This window comes from Protopterus annectens, chromosome 17.part0, assembly GCF_019279795.1.
Source record: "Protopterus annectens isolate FY-2018-M chromosome 17.part0, PAN1.0, whole genome shotgun sequence".
Taxonomy (NCBI): Eukaryota; Metazoa; Chordata; order Ceratodontiformes; family Protopteridae; genus Protopterus; species Protopterus annectens.
Window position 1 is genome coordinate 728,971,070 of NC_056751.1, and position 14,607 is coordinate 728,985,676.

Genomic DNA, 14,607 nt, shown 5'->3' on the forward strand with positions numbered 1-14,607 from the left:
ATGTATAGTCATACCCTTCGGGAAAAACAAGGTAACCCCAAGCTACCATATAGGTGGCAATCCACTAAGCACAGAAGAGGTTATCAGGGACCTGGGGACCCAGGTTGACAGTGGCCTTTCTTTTGACACTCGCATTGCTAAAGTGGTTAGAAAAACCTTCTACATTGCCCACCTGATCATGAAGGGATTCACATCCAGATCAAGTGAGGTCATTGTTCCCCTGTACTCTTCACTTATCAGACCAATGATCGAGTACAATGCCCCATTCGGGATGCATCTCACCCGACACCTGCAGCAATTGGAGAGACCCCAAAAGTTCCTCACCAAAAGGATAAAGGGACTCCAAAATCTGTCATATGCTGCCAGACTGAAGGAACTCCAGCTCTATTCAGTCGCATACCATCTGCTCAGAGGTGAACTGTGCCTGACATACAAGGCCATGTCCAACCCGGAATTAATGGACATGCTCCACCTCAAAAAATCCAAATCTACCAGATCCACTAGAGCAAGCGACTTAAACCTTAGCACGGATATAAATAGGACATGCTGGAGGGATAGATTTGTCACCCAGAGACTCCCTATGTTGTGGAATAAAATCCCGGTCCATGTGAGGCAGAGCACCTCGCTGGCTCTGTTCAAGAGAAATCTTGACCGGTGGATGGGAGATCGTAGGTTTACCCCGGGAATCATCTCTGTGTCACTGCTGGACAGAGGCACAACAAACTAATGGGCACAGTATTTTTTAACATAAGGGGTGGCGTAAGCCACAAAAACTCTGGGCTAGGCTTATAAATGCCTTAGGGCAGATAGCCTGGTATAAACCTATGAACCTATAAGAAGAATCAGAAAAAACAGAATCCTGTTCAGAAGATTCATAAGCAACTTCAGTCCAAGGTCTCTTAGAAGGGGGAGGCTGGCTTCCCCTGATTAGAGTTATAAGATCTTCAGCCATTCTTATATGTTTTTTAGGCATAGAGGCCTGAGCATGTGGCCTGGACATTGTTTTTTTAGGCATGGCTCGAGATTTCGGCCTAAAAGAAGAAGGAGGAGTCAGTTTAATATGCAAGTCCGTAGGCCTGAATACACCCTTCAGAAGCCGGTGCCTGCACAGCGGCTCCGGACCCATCCAAGGTAGGGACATCCGCAGGTTCCATAGTTGGAAGCATCTCGCGGCATACCGGACTCCGAATGGGTCTCAGTAGAGGCCTGTGAATCAGACGTAGCAGGTATCAGGGGCTGCGAAAGTGCCTCACTGAGTACCGGCGAACTGGCGACTGGCTTAGGAGAAGCGTTGTCGGCAGTTTTGGACCTCGGTGGCCTGTTTCTGTCTTTATCCTTGCGTTTTTTTTCGGAATCTCGGTAGTCGGATGGCTAACCGACAACATTTTTGGATAATTAAACCAAGAACCTAAATATTTTGAGGCGAAAATATACAGACGATGGATAGTGCACTGATTTAATAAAGCACAAAACTGACAGCACGGTACGTTGTGGTCAGAGCCTAGGCAAGGAATACAGTACGAATGAAAATCCTTATGAGGTATTTGCTTTCCACAAGTAATGCAATTATTAACTTTTACTGATGTCAGTAAGGAGCAAGAGAAAGTTTCCCCAATGGGGTACTTAGCTTTAGTTGAAGACTTTGGTTCTGAAACTCGAAAACGAAAATTTCAGGAGTCGGCTGACCGGCACTTGCGAACTGCTTCTGCTTCGGGCACCGCACAGCAAGAAAGACTGATGTAATGGAGTCGGCTGCATGTTTTATACCCCTGACGACCTGACGTCATGGAAGGGACAGCAACCGACACAGGACCCAAGACTTTGTTAATCAGGCCAACTGAGGGCTACTGCAAGCAGAAAACCCAAAAGTGATGACTGCAACAGTGAAACATGAAGAACATCTTGAAGGTAAAGAGACTAGTTGAGGATCTTAAGCCCCATTGTGACGCAGAAGTACACACTCCTACTACAATTATCCATGACTTGGACTCAGTTGAGTGGCAGGCAAAGTGTTGTTGTTTCTGGAGCCTCTGCTGAAATGAAGAGATCAAACATGACTAAGCATAAGGAAGGAAGAAGAGCTCTACCAATGCTAGTGGGGCACTTCTAGAAGACATCCTCCTTTCTAGGTGCTGAAAGAGCAGGGTCCAGGTGCTTTAGGCTACCTGTAATCTATAACTATGTGCCTCAAAGTGGGAGTGATGCTGGATTTCCTCAGGCTTCTTCTCTAGATACAACTCAAAACATTTAAGGTTATGGAATTATTCTTCTTCTTTTGTCTTTTCCTAGTTAGGGGTCGCCACATTGGATCACCTGTCTGGTCATGACTGGCAGTGGAGTTTTACGGTGTCAAGTTGCCAGCCCAGCATCTAACCTTCCACAGAAGGCACACACTCACGCCAAGGGCCAATTTAGAGTGGCCAATCCACCTACAGCATGTCTTTGGGATGTGAGAGGAAACCAGAGCACCCAGAGGAAACCCACGTGACCACATGCAGACTCCACAGAGAAGACACCCCAGCCGAGGATCGAACCGGAGAACCTCTTGCTGTATTTAAGATTATGGAATACGTGTTCTAAATTTACTTCGTCATTTCTCATAAACCTTACAGCCTCCCTGAAGGAGGGATCATCTGCAAGAATGGTAGATATCTTTGTCTGTCTTACAGATGATAGCCTGCAGTTCCTCAAAGAAAACTGAGTGGGATTCCCAAACCCACTGGTATCAGATGGCATAATTTTTTTTACAGGCTTCTCAAAGGGCAAGAGTGAAACTGATGTGAACCAAGTGTTAGGTGACTGGGAACCCCTAAACCAAAAAGTGACAAGCATTGGAGACGGGGATGGAATGGGCCGAGTATTAGCTTTAAATCATAGTTCCTATGGGCCTATATCATACCCACAATTCCAGCTCCCTCCTGCCAACAAACATTTGACATGTAGTCCCTGAGCCATTAACTCCATCACTGAAAGGCCCAATGGATGCCCCTTAAACATGACAAGCCAGCAAGCTGGGCCTGTGTTTGAGTTCTGGGAATGGAGTCCTTTATCCTTAGTTAATTTGATACATGACTGAATGACATAAGGGTCAATTTCCTGAGATTAAGCAGGTCAGACATATCCTCCAACTGATCAGGTAGGGGCTAGGTTCCTTCATTTTTCATTGAAGTAGAAGACCAACACCAAGTTAAGTCCTCAACAGCTGAGGGTGAACTCAGCACCTGCAAATACCAGGAGCTTGGTATAACACTGGGCTAAATGCAAGAGGACCAGGCTGCAATATGGTCTCCCAAGAGGAAATGCTCTAGTCTATGACTTGGATGTGATACTGACCCAGTCTTTCAGTCCAAGAGTGATAAACTCTCAATAATTGTGGCATTTCAGGGCACAAGGTTAAACAAGTTTTACCATATGGAGAAGTGGTAGGGTGGAACTGCTGACACGTCAATGTTTTGTAACATTCCACTCCCTCATACAACAAATGCAATACCAATGCAGCTGTAAGTTTGTAATATATGGCCAAATAAATGTTGTGCAGCTTTGTAAGCCATGTATGCAAATTCGGAAAACTTTACTAATAATAGCAGAAATGCTGAACAGAATAAAATGGTGGGCATGTGAAAATGGCATGTTTACAAAACTGACATCACAGCTGTTGTGCATGTATTTCAGAGCATAGGAACTTGCTAAAAAAATTTAAAAACTGGGATCTGTGGAAAGGATGCACCCAATGAGTACCCACCACAATGGATCCCTGATGTCACATTAAGCTGGTTTTCATTTTGTAGTGGAGGTTTACAAAAATGGTAAGGGGGATGGAATATGGGGAAAGACGCAGTTCACTGGAGATGGACAGAACAGCAAAAAAAAAAATGGAAAGGAGAAATATGAATGCCCATCATAATCAGAAGGCATAATGCAGAACAAAAAGTATGAAGGGATGGCTGACTGACAGGTAATTGGTGGACAGGTAAGACATCATCACCCCCACCCCATTTTGTTTCTACATAGGGGACAGTGCATAGTGTCAACTGTTGCCACCTCAGTTTAGTGTTACCCCCCAACGGTGGTCATGCCAGTTGCAGGTCATCTCTCACACATGTTCATCTCATGGCTGGATGTCCTCATTTTTCACTTGCCTTCTTTCTGTATCTCCCAAGATTTCTTCACCAAATCCTCTTTTGCTTTTCTGCACATGTGCCCAAAGCACTGTAATCTGTTCTGTTTGACCTTCACTGCAACTGAAGCTACTGTGGCTTCTATGCGGATGCCATTATTTGTTCATCTGTCACATTGTGTGCACCCGACTACCAGTATTAAACACTTCATCTCTGTCACCTTTAGCTTCAACTGCCCAGGTTCCTGCCTCAGACAAATACTGATTGCACCACTGTCTTGTACACCTTACTCTTCAGCTTCTTTGTCATTCTTATGCCACACTACCTCTGACACACTGTGCCAGTTCCCTGCAGCCCCTCTGACTCAATTTTTGACCTCTTCATTCAGACTTACCTTCTCCTCAACCACCCCTCCCAAATACTTGATACCATGACAGTTGTCTTGTCTGTACTCAGTTTCATCCCATGTGCCTTCATTAGTAAATACTGATTTGTTCACATGCACTGGAATACACTTGTCAGATGAAGCAGTAGAATACAAGCCTACAAAGATATTTAATGGTGCCTGGAACAGGTGGAAAAAATGTAGAACGGGGAAGGGACTATTACACATCTATCTTAGCATTCCAACAGACTTTGTACACAAACAGCCAATTCCGTCTGCACCTACACATATTTGCATGCTCATTGAATGTTGGATCGGACTTGTTAATATAAATTCCGTCTGCATCTACACATATTTGCATGCTCATTGAATGTTGGATCGGACTTGTTAATATAAATTCCGTCTGCACCTACACATATTTGCATGCTCATTGAATGTTGGATCGGACTTGTTAATATAAATTCGTCTGCACCTACACATATTTGCATGCTCATTGAATGTTGGATCGGACTTGTTAATATAAATTCCGTCTGCACCTACACATATTTGCATGCTCATTGAATGTTGGATCGGACTTGTTAATATAAATTCCGTCTGCACCTACACATATTTGCATGCTCATTGAATGTTGGATCGGACTTGTTAATATAAATTCCGTCTGCACCTACATATATTTGCATGCTCATTGAATGTTGGATCGGACTTGTTAATATAAATTCCGTCTGCACCTACATATATTTGCATGCTCATTGAATGTTGGATCGGACTTGTTAATATAAATTCCGTCTGCACCTACACATATTTGCATGCTCACTGAATGTTGGATTGGACTTAATATAAATTCTACCTGCACCTACATATATTTGCATGCTCATTGAATGTTGGATCGGACTTGTTAATATAAATTCCGTCTGCACCTACACATATTTGCATGCTCATTGAATGTTGGATCGGACTTGTTAATATAAATTCCGTCTGCACCTACACATATTTGCATGCTCATTGAATGTTGGATCGGACTTGTTAATATAAATTCCGTCTGCACCTACACATATTTGCATACTCATTGAATGTTGAATCGGACTTGTTAATATAAATTCCGTCTGCACCTACATATATTTGCATGCTCATTGAATGTTGGATCAGACTTGTTAATATAAATTCCATCTGCACCTACATATATTTGCATGCTCATTGAATGTTGGATCGGACTTGTTAATATAAATTCCGTCTGCACCTACACATATTTGCATGCGCATTGAATGTTGGATCGGACTTGTTAATATAAATTCCGTCTGCATCTACATATATTTGCATGCTCATTGAATGTTGGATCGGACTTGTTAATATAAATTCCATCTGCACCTACACATATTTGCATGCTCATTGAATGTTGGATCGGACTTGTTAATATAAATTCCGTCTGCACCTACACATATTTGCATGCTCATTGAATGTTGGATCGGACTTGTCAATATAAATTCCGTCTGCACCTACACATATTTGCATGCTCATTGAATGTTGGATCGGACTTGTTAATATAAATTCCATCTGCACCTACACATATTTGCATGCTCATTGAATGTTGGATCGGACTTGTTAATATAAATTCCGTCTGCACCTACACATATTTGCATGCTCACTGAATGTTGGATCAGACTTGTTAATATAAATTCCGTCTGCACCTACATATATTTGCATGCTCATTGAATGTTGGATCAGACTTGTTAATATAAATTCCGTCTGCACCTACACATATTTGCATGCTCATTGAATGTTGGATCGGACTTGTTAATATAAATTCCGTCTGCACCTACACATATTTGCATGCTCATTGAATGTTGGATCGGACTTGTTAATATAAATTCTGTCTGCACCTACATATATTTGCATGCTGATTGAATGTTGGATCGGACTTGTTAATATAAATTCCGTCTGCACCTACATATATTTGCATGCTCATTGAATGTTGGATCGGACTTGTTAATATTAATTCCGTCTGCACCTACACATATTTGCATGCTCACTGAATGTTGGATCGGACTTGTTAATATATTTCCTATTTTGTCATAGGCTAGACAATGTGCCATTTAAGTGGAATAGCACAAAACAATCAGGAAGAAGTACAGGTAACAAAAACAAACGATACAAGGCAATGCTTAAGAAGTGAGCGACTCAACAGCATACCAATTTTTTTATCTGTGGTGGGTTCCAGACGGCTTAAGATCATACATTATGTAAAAACCAAGTCTGCTTGGTCCCCTCTGTGGGTTAGGATATGTATGGTACAAACCAATTGTAATCACTTAACTCCACCTAATCTGGACATCCTAACTCTTCATAAACTTTAAACTTCTAGGTTCTTCACAAAACAAAAAAAAGGACTTTAAATCTTGTTTGACATTAAAACTTGTTATTTTTGACAAACTCTTGCTGACAACTCAATACTGGGAACAAGACGTTTATTGGTGAAACCTTCTCACCCCTTTGTTCCCGAACTGTAGCAGACTTTTCATAACATTGTTTATCACAGCATCATTTCTCTGTGCCGAACAGAATCTTCTGTGATGGTCAACATCACATGGACAGCATTCAGGCCAAAGTTTCACCTCAGTCTTTTGATCAGAATAACATTTATTAGCTCCTAAACATCTTTCCACACATATTGCTCATTTTGAAAATCATATTTGCCAACATTTCTTTGGAGTTTTCATAGCTGGACAACACTGATCTTGCCAAACACCTAAAGAAATGTCAGTCCAGCTCTGGCATACCTCTTTGGTATTATTCTAAACTATTTTCTTTACCTGACTTATAGTAATTTTGTGCCTATTTGACACCTGCTAACTTAACTTCCTTCAACCCAATATACTGTCTTCCTTGCTCTGCCTTGTGACCACTTCTCTGCTGACCTTCTGCCTATACTCTGGTCATGCCTTTGTACAAAGATATTTTGGGAACTTACCACTAGCAAAGCTGTTCAATAAAACCCATCTCCAAGATAGTTTTCTAGGAAATAACCTATTCTGGGCTTGTGGGGTTCTCACTTATAAGGACAACTACATTTTACTGAACATGACTACAGCATTTGTTAAATACAAAATTTAGCTATCAAGAAAGTGTCTGCAATCATGTTAAGATACTTAAATCAGATCAGAAAAGTTTTACCTACTAATATGATTTAGTGTTTCTACTGCTGTAAGCACCAATGCTGCGTCATTTATCATTGTGTTGTTTTGGAGGTCTGCTGTTTCAATCGTGAATTTATAACTTACAGGATATCCAGACTGATGTTACTATTGTACTTTTGATGTTATCTTGTATATTATGATTTGGCAGTCATGTTTTATATTGTGTATACCGCATATTGTTCACACAAATAGTTTATGTGTGATTGTCAGTGTAGTTGATGTTTTGTCAGTTCATTATGAAACTTTACTTTTAACTTACAATGTTGCTCATATTTTCCTAATCCAAAATTTAACAATATTAACAAAATGTACAAGAGAGGATGGACTTAAAACCAAGCCACTCTCTAATAATCTGGTAAGTATATTCATCTCTAAAACCTAAATTAGATTTCATCAGAGTTGCTTAAATACATTGTACTTTCTTATATAATTCAACAAAAAACACGATACAATTAAATTAGTCTAACCAAACCTATTTAATTGGCCTAACTTTCAAGGCATTTTATACTGCTATTTCTGTATACAAGATGTCACTTGCTTGTTTTCCTATGTAAAAACAATCACAATTTAAACACTGCTAAATAAAGCACATCATGGCTACTGCAGTTATAAATTACATTTACAGCATTAGTTTTTTTCTAAGAGTGGTAAATAATAGCACCATCACTAACATTCTTACAATAAGAAAAAGTACCACTCTTGTATGTGCCATTAACTTTCAATAAACAACAGCTTTCCTCTATGGTACAAAGAGATGGAGCCCCTGCCTGTGTCCCCAGGTAACCAGAGTTGAATGTGTGACCCTGGCACTTGAGAAACCAGGGAGGCAATGAGAAGAATAAAGGGGTGTTGTCTGCTCCCCTCTCCTTGGGGGTGGGGTGCATAGTGAGCAGATAGGAGGGCACTTTCTCCAGTGGAGAAAGGGGAAACCACTATCCATGCTCAAAGACTGTAGGCAGGGCTACTTGCTGGTAACATTCTTCGCAGAAGTGAGAGGCAACTAGCACTGTCAGCCAATTGCATGCTTTCTTCCCTCATGAACAAAGTGTGTACAAGGCTTGAAGGACAAAGAAAAAAGTCCAAACCACCCCTGATAGCTGCCTAAACGAGGACTCCTCTCAATCGATCCTTGCTCCAGTGATGGAGAATTAATTGGTCAATTGTCCGAAAAGGGGCTGATGATCAGCAAGGGCAAAAATAAGCAAAAAAAAAAAAAAAAAAAAAAAACTTTCAAAGACCAATGACTAATAACTACTTACTTTATGAATAACCATAAAGGACAATTTTCAAACAAAATCTTGAAATTCAAAGATCTCTTCCTCAAAGAATTGCGTCAATTGATTAATAATCTACAGAGGTCATTATTTCTCCATTTTTAATGCAGTTCTTGATGCCAAAACTGTCATTATAAACACATAGATGCTCCTTTACTTATTCTTGGCTGAAGCAATAATTATTCATTTTCAGTTTCAAGACCATACAAAATAGAGGCATAATTGTCTTAGATGTTGATGATAGATTTAGAAAAAGAAAATAAATCTTTTATATCATCTTTATGCAGAAAGCCAACACATGCTAATAATTTCCTTCATTGTAATACCCAACATTCTATATACAAAAAATATTAACTAAAAACCACAGTTTTAATGTGTCTAGATTAATTCTGATGATGAAATATTTAATTTAGAACTGCTGAAACAAAATGATATGTTTAAAATTGTGGGTACAAGTACAGCATTTCTTGATCCACCAGTAAACAGTGAACCAAACATATTAAAGACAAAAAAGTAGAGCTCTGAATTTCAAGATTTTACTTGAAAAGGATTCTGTATATTACATTAATTGTTCATTGCAAGTTAACGACACATGTACATGAAGTACGTAGGAAAAACAAATAAGCGACTACATCTGTGTTAAAAATGGATGGTTGGGTGGATAGATAGATGGATGGATGCACTGGATAGATAGATGGATGGATGCACTAAAATTATTAGGAATGCCATTACTAATTTTACATTCTATGCAATAATTTAAAAAGAAAAGTTTGCACATTTAAACTCCATTACACCTGAGGTAAAGAGTCGCGATTACACAGCTATCTTGGAATTTAAGGATGTTAGATGACAAAACTGAATGCAGAACAACATTTATGTTTAAATGACTACATCAACTTAAAAATTGCCTTGAAATTAAGGCCAGTTAAAACAGGCTTAGTTGGACTGCTTAACTGAGTCATGTGTTTTTTTTGTTTAACTGTATAACATTTTTTAGAGATGAAAGCAGTTAACTGAATAACTTATTAAAGAGTTCCTGAGACTTAAGTGTGCCCCCTTTACTTGTGCTTTTTGTTCTGTTCTCTAAATAATATTCCACCTAGATAAACCCAAAAATATTTATTCCCCACTCATAACACAATTCATTATAAAAGACCACTAATGACATTTTGCTGTTAAAATGTGCTGAAATTCTGTCGGGTCCTAATCAAACAGTGGCGTGTGGATTATGCCAAGCAGTGAAAAGCCTGGGTCCCAATCAGATAGTGATGTGCAGATTATGCTAAGCACTGAAAAGATGGATCCCAGTGAAACAGTGGTGTGCAGATTACTACAAGCAGAGAAAGGATGCCACTGGCAGCAAGAGTGCATGGGATCCTAATTTTCCTATACTTCCTGTGTACCAACCCTTTCTACAGGTGACCAACAGTATTCTTGTATGTCATTTCTTCTGTTACACATTTCAGAGATTATGTGTACTTGAAACTGATTATACACAAAGTCTTAAGATGACTTGGTTTAGGAGAAGCATGCAGGTGTCAAGCAGGAATGGAAATCGAACTAGAAAGTACACAAAATCAAACATTAAGTGAAAGTGCCAAAAAAAAAACAAAACAAAAGAATATAAGAAGGATCAGATGAAAAGGATGATGTGGAAAAGCCATAAAAGTACTGCCAAGTATAGAAAAGTCCTGGAACAACCTCATGTTGATCAGGATTTGACACAGTAATGGTTAAGGAAAGGTGAATGTAAACCAAAAGCTGAAAGGTTAATATTGGCAGCCCAGAAGAGTGGACTATGTACATATTGGTTTACAAAGTCCATTGAACATGTGGGGGAAACAGACAAATGCAGGTTTGTAAACGAAAACTGGAAACAGTTACACATCTTGTTGCTAGGTGTGATGCACTAATGGCAGAGAGCTTGTATACTGAAAGGCATAATAATGTGCTAAGACTGTTGCAATGGGGATTGTGCAAACACTACAATATTGAAGCAGCTGAGAAGCATTTTAAACAAACCACAAAGCAGTATAGAGAATGATGACGTATACATCACATGGGATCGCCCATTACCAACAGTTCGAAAAACAGATGCGAGAAAACCAGATATAGTAGTCTATGAAAAAAGACAAAAGTAGCATTGATCATTGAAACTGCCAATGATTACAGTGTCTTAAGTACAGAGAAACACAAAGGATTTGCAGGCAGAAATGACAGCAGTGTATCCTGACAGTTCTAATAGTAGTACGAGCAATGGGTCCCATAAAAAAAGAATCTACAGTCATATTAAGATATGCTACCAATACATACAACGCCATATGAATTGCTGGAGGAGTCATTTCTGTGCACAGTGCGGGTGTTCCGAAAAGCACTTAAGGGGTATCAAAGACTGAAACAATACTAACTTCATGAAAGTTAATCATATCCTAACTTAGGAAAGGGTCCAATCCTGTCATGGTATTAGAAACCCAAAAGCTTGCAGAAATTAAACTGGCAGAGACATTATTACATGCATCATACAAATGGAATTTAAAAACAATTCTTTATGCACCATATTCAAAATAAATCATAGATTAAAAGAAAATGTTATAAACTGATGTGGAAAAATAATGTAATAGTGCAGCAATGAGACAAGCTTCACGTGATTTACAGAAAAACACAAACACACACGTTGCACATCACATCACTGGAGTGGAAGTTTATTTACAGAAAGTGGTTTTTGGTTTGATTAAAAAAATACAAAAAAAAACGATAAGAAATACTGATCAAGTGTTCTTTCATTGTAGTTGAGAATCCAGTTACATACTTATCAGTGGTGAGTTCTGGGCAGTAAACTACTGCTGTTACATGGATAAACACATTCAATGCAAATGCGAGAAACAGCACCGGTTCTACAAAAAATCATACATGACCAGACTGATGTTCCACAGCCACGGTGCACTGTCAATTCCAGAAAAATCTAAGTCCAGTCATCACATTTTTGTTTCCTGGCTGGAGGAGCGGAGATGTTTTCATAAATGTATTAATCTACTTAATCTGCAGGACTGGAAAAAAATGGTACAATTCAATTTTGGTAACAAAAAATAAAATATGCCACTTGCTACTGCTAAGTTGTCCACTTCCATGTACTCACAGGCATCACAGTGGCTCTTTGACAGAAGACAGACTACATAAATCTTATTTTTTCTGCAGTCAAATAAAAGAGAGCAATGCCCACAAGATATGTACTTAATGTAAAGAAACTGGAAGAAGCAACAGTTGGGCACTGTGTGCTTCTCCTTCAGGAATGTGTGCCTCTGTTTAACAGCACTCTTACACCACACAGTTTCTAAAATATTTCTGCCTGCAGATTTTTTTTTTTTTTTCAAAAATGCTTTGCTTCAAAGACACTTTCCCACTATATTTACAGTGGAAAAACACCCGATCCACAGTGTTTATTTTTAATCTAGACCCAAAATGGGCATTTGCATGCCTTTTGTGTGAGATGAGGTCATATAAAAGTAATATGCCCAGCCCACCACATGGAAAACCCAGATATGGATGACCACTTCTAGCAAATGAAGGCATTCAAATTACTTAACATCAAAACAATTCTGTAAATCTACCAACATTTAAAAGCATTGTGAAAAACCTTTTTAGCAGCTAACTTTTCACCACCCAACCTTTTCAAATGAATATCTTTGTATCCAACAGGGCAAGAAAGACCAGACTCTTGTTCTACACATGGAACAAACAATTCTTTTAACCACAGTGTTCTGACAAAAAAAAAATACCAGGAGATTTGAGAGGTACAAAAGTGCATTAAATTAGCGGTAAAACAAATGTCCTCCTGCTTTAATAATTGGATTTTCAGAGAAAAAGTAATATTGTCAGTTTGTGACTGAATGTAGAGCCTCATCCAAGATGCGGCACGAACAAAAATGTCTACATTTGACGAGCAAGAGGCAGTGGACTAGAGGCTCTTCTTCCAGTGAAAAGACGTACTGCAGTCACCAAGTGGACAGATTCAGTAGGCAGTGGCACTGGACTCTTGTGTTGTTGTGAAGAGTACACTTGCATTGGCATTGACGAAGTATGTTACTACAAGTGACAGTAGGAGTATTACGATCCCCACTACCAATGTGATAATCTAGGAGAAAAGGATGATAAACACAGATTAGTTTGGCTTTCTATCTTTTACTATGCTAGTGATTTAACTATTACCTGGTACAATTTTACATTCCTTGAAATGATCCTCTGGTAACAATAGAAAACAAAATTACACGCTAAACATACTGATATTACAAAATAAGCAATCCCACTACTTGTCATACCAATCAGAACTGACATTAATAATGTACCTTTGGGAGGGATACTACAGTGAGAAGTTCTAGCTTAAAATAAAAGTTATGTAATCACCATAATTATAGATCTATGTTGTCTGTTTCTATCCTTCCTCAATGTATGGTTGTCTGATCTGACTTCAGCCACTTTCAAGCTTTGGATCTAGTGCTCAGGCTCCTCCCCTTACCCATAATTCCCCTGTGTTGACTTAGCAACCTCAGATTGAGTTTGCCTGCAAGAAAAAAACAAAGTATACAGTGTCTAAGACAGAAGAAAAGAAACCAGTTGATACACATGGTCTTGACAAGAAAAACCTCCAGGAACCAAGGCTAAGTCAGCCAGTGCAGTCCATGAGTTAAAAAGCCAAACACAATAAAATACATAGAAGGAGAAAGCAGTGTGGGAGGTTGAAAAAGGACAAAACAGACAACACAATTCTATCGTTATAAGTTCATAAAATTTGTATCTGACATTGTCTTTTCCATGTGTTCCTCAATGTATAGGACAGAGTCCCTAGCTACTCCAACATCTATGTGGTCTTATGGAAGGATATTCCAGAGCACAACTGAAGCTCTTGATCTGGACTGTATATCCAATTTATAAAGTGAAATGAAGGCATGAACATTGGACCAGGTGGCAGTTGCACATATGCCATCAAAAGGTAGATTGGAACAGAAGGCTGGCAACGTGCCTACAGATCTAGTAGAATGAGCTTTTGGGGGTGTAGGCAATGACAAACCCCTTTCTTTGTAAATGCAGGCTATGCATTCAGAAAACCAATGAAAGACAGTGAATTTGGATACCCCCTTTTCCCATCCTGACAGGGGAGTAAGAGACAAAGAAATGATCAATTTTCCTGAAGGCTTTTTTTCCATTGTAAATAGAATTGTAACTGACAGTGGACACCCAGTAAGTAGGATGTATATTTCCTTTTGTTTGAAAAATTTGTGAAAACACAGGAAGATTTATGGACTGGTTGACTGAAGAACCTTTGGAAGACAGGAAGGGTTGGTTTAGCACACATTGTCTTTTGTGAAAAAACACGTATGGAGGTTTTGCTTGGAGCTCAAAAATTCTCCTAGCAACAGCAGGTTACCAAGTAATAATAACTAAGAAAAGAGATTTCCATGACATAAGCCCATATTCAAAAACTCCCTCAAACCGCACCTTCTTAGTACCTGGTTATGCCCTTGTATCACTTAACCCTACCCATACTACTATTAACTCCCCAAATTCCTCTCTGATCACATGCTGGAGCTCTGATCCCCTGTAGGCTTGGTCATCTGAAAGGGTACTTTTAACTGTAGAATCTT

At 39.2% G+C, this 14,607-nt stretch overlaps 1 protein-coding gene across 2 annotated transcripts in view; it reads right to left on the minus strand.

Moving 5' to 3' along the window:
* Positions 1-11,642: 11,642 nt before the first annotated feature.
* Positions 11,643-14,607, minus strand: part of NCSTN (nicastrin) — an 876,107-nt gene continuing 873,142 nt past the window's right edge. For both annotated transcript variants that reach the window (XM_044059533.1, XM_044059532.1), the window contains exon 17: positions 11,643-13,100. In XM_044059533.1, the coding sequence (XP_043915468.1) occupies positions 12,978-13,100 (123 nt within the window). In that variant the 3' untranslated portion in view covers positions 11,643-12,977. The remainder of the gene's footprint in view (positions 13,101-14,607) is intronic.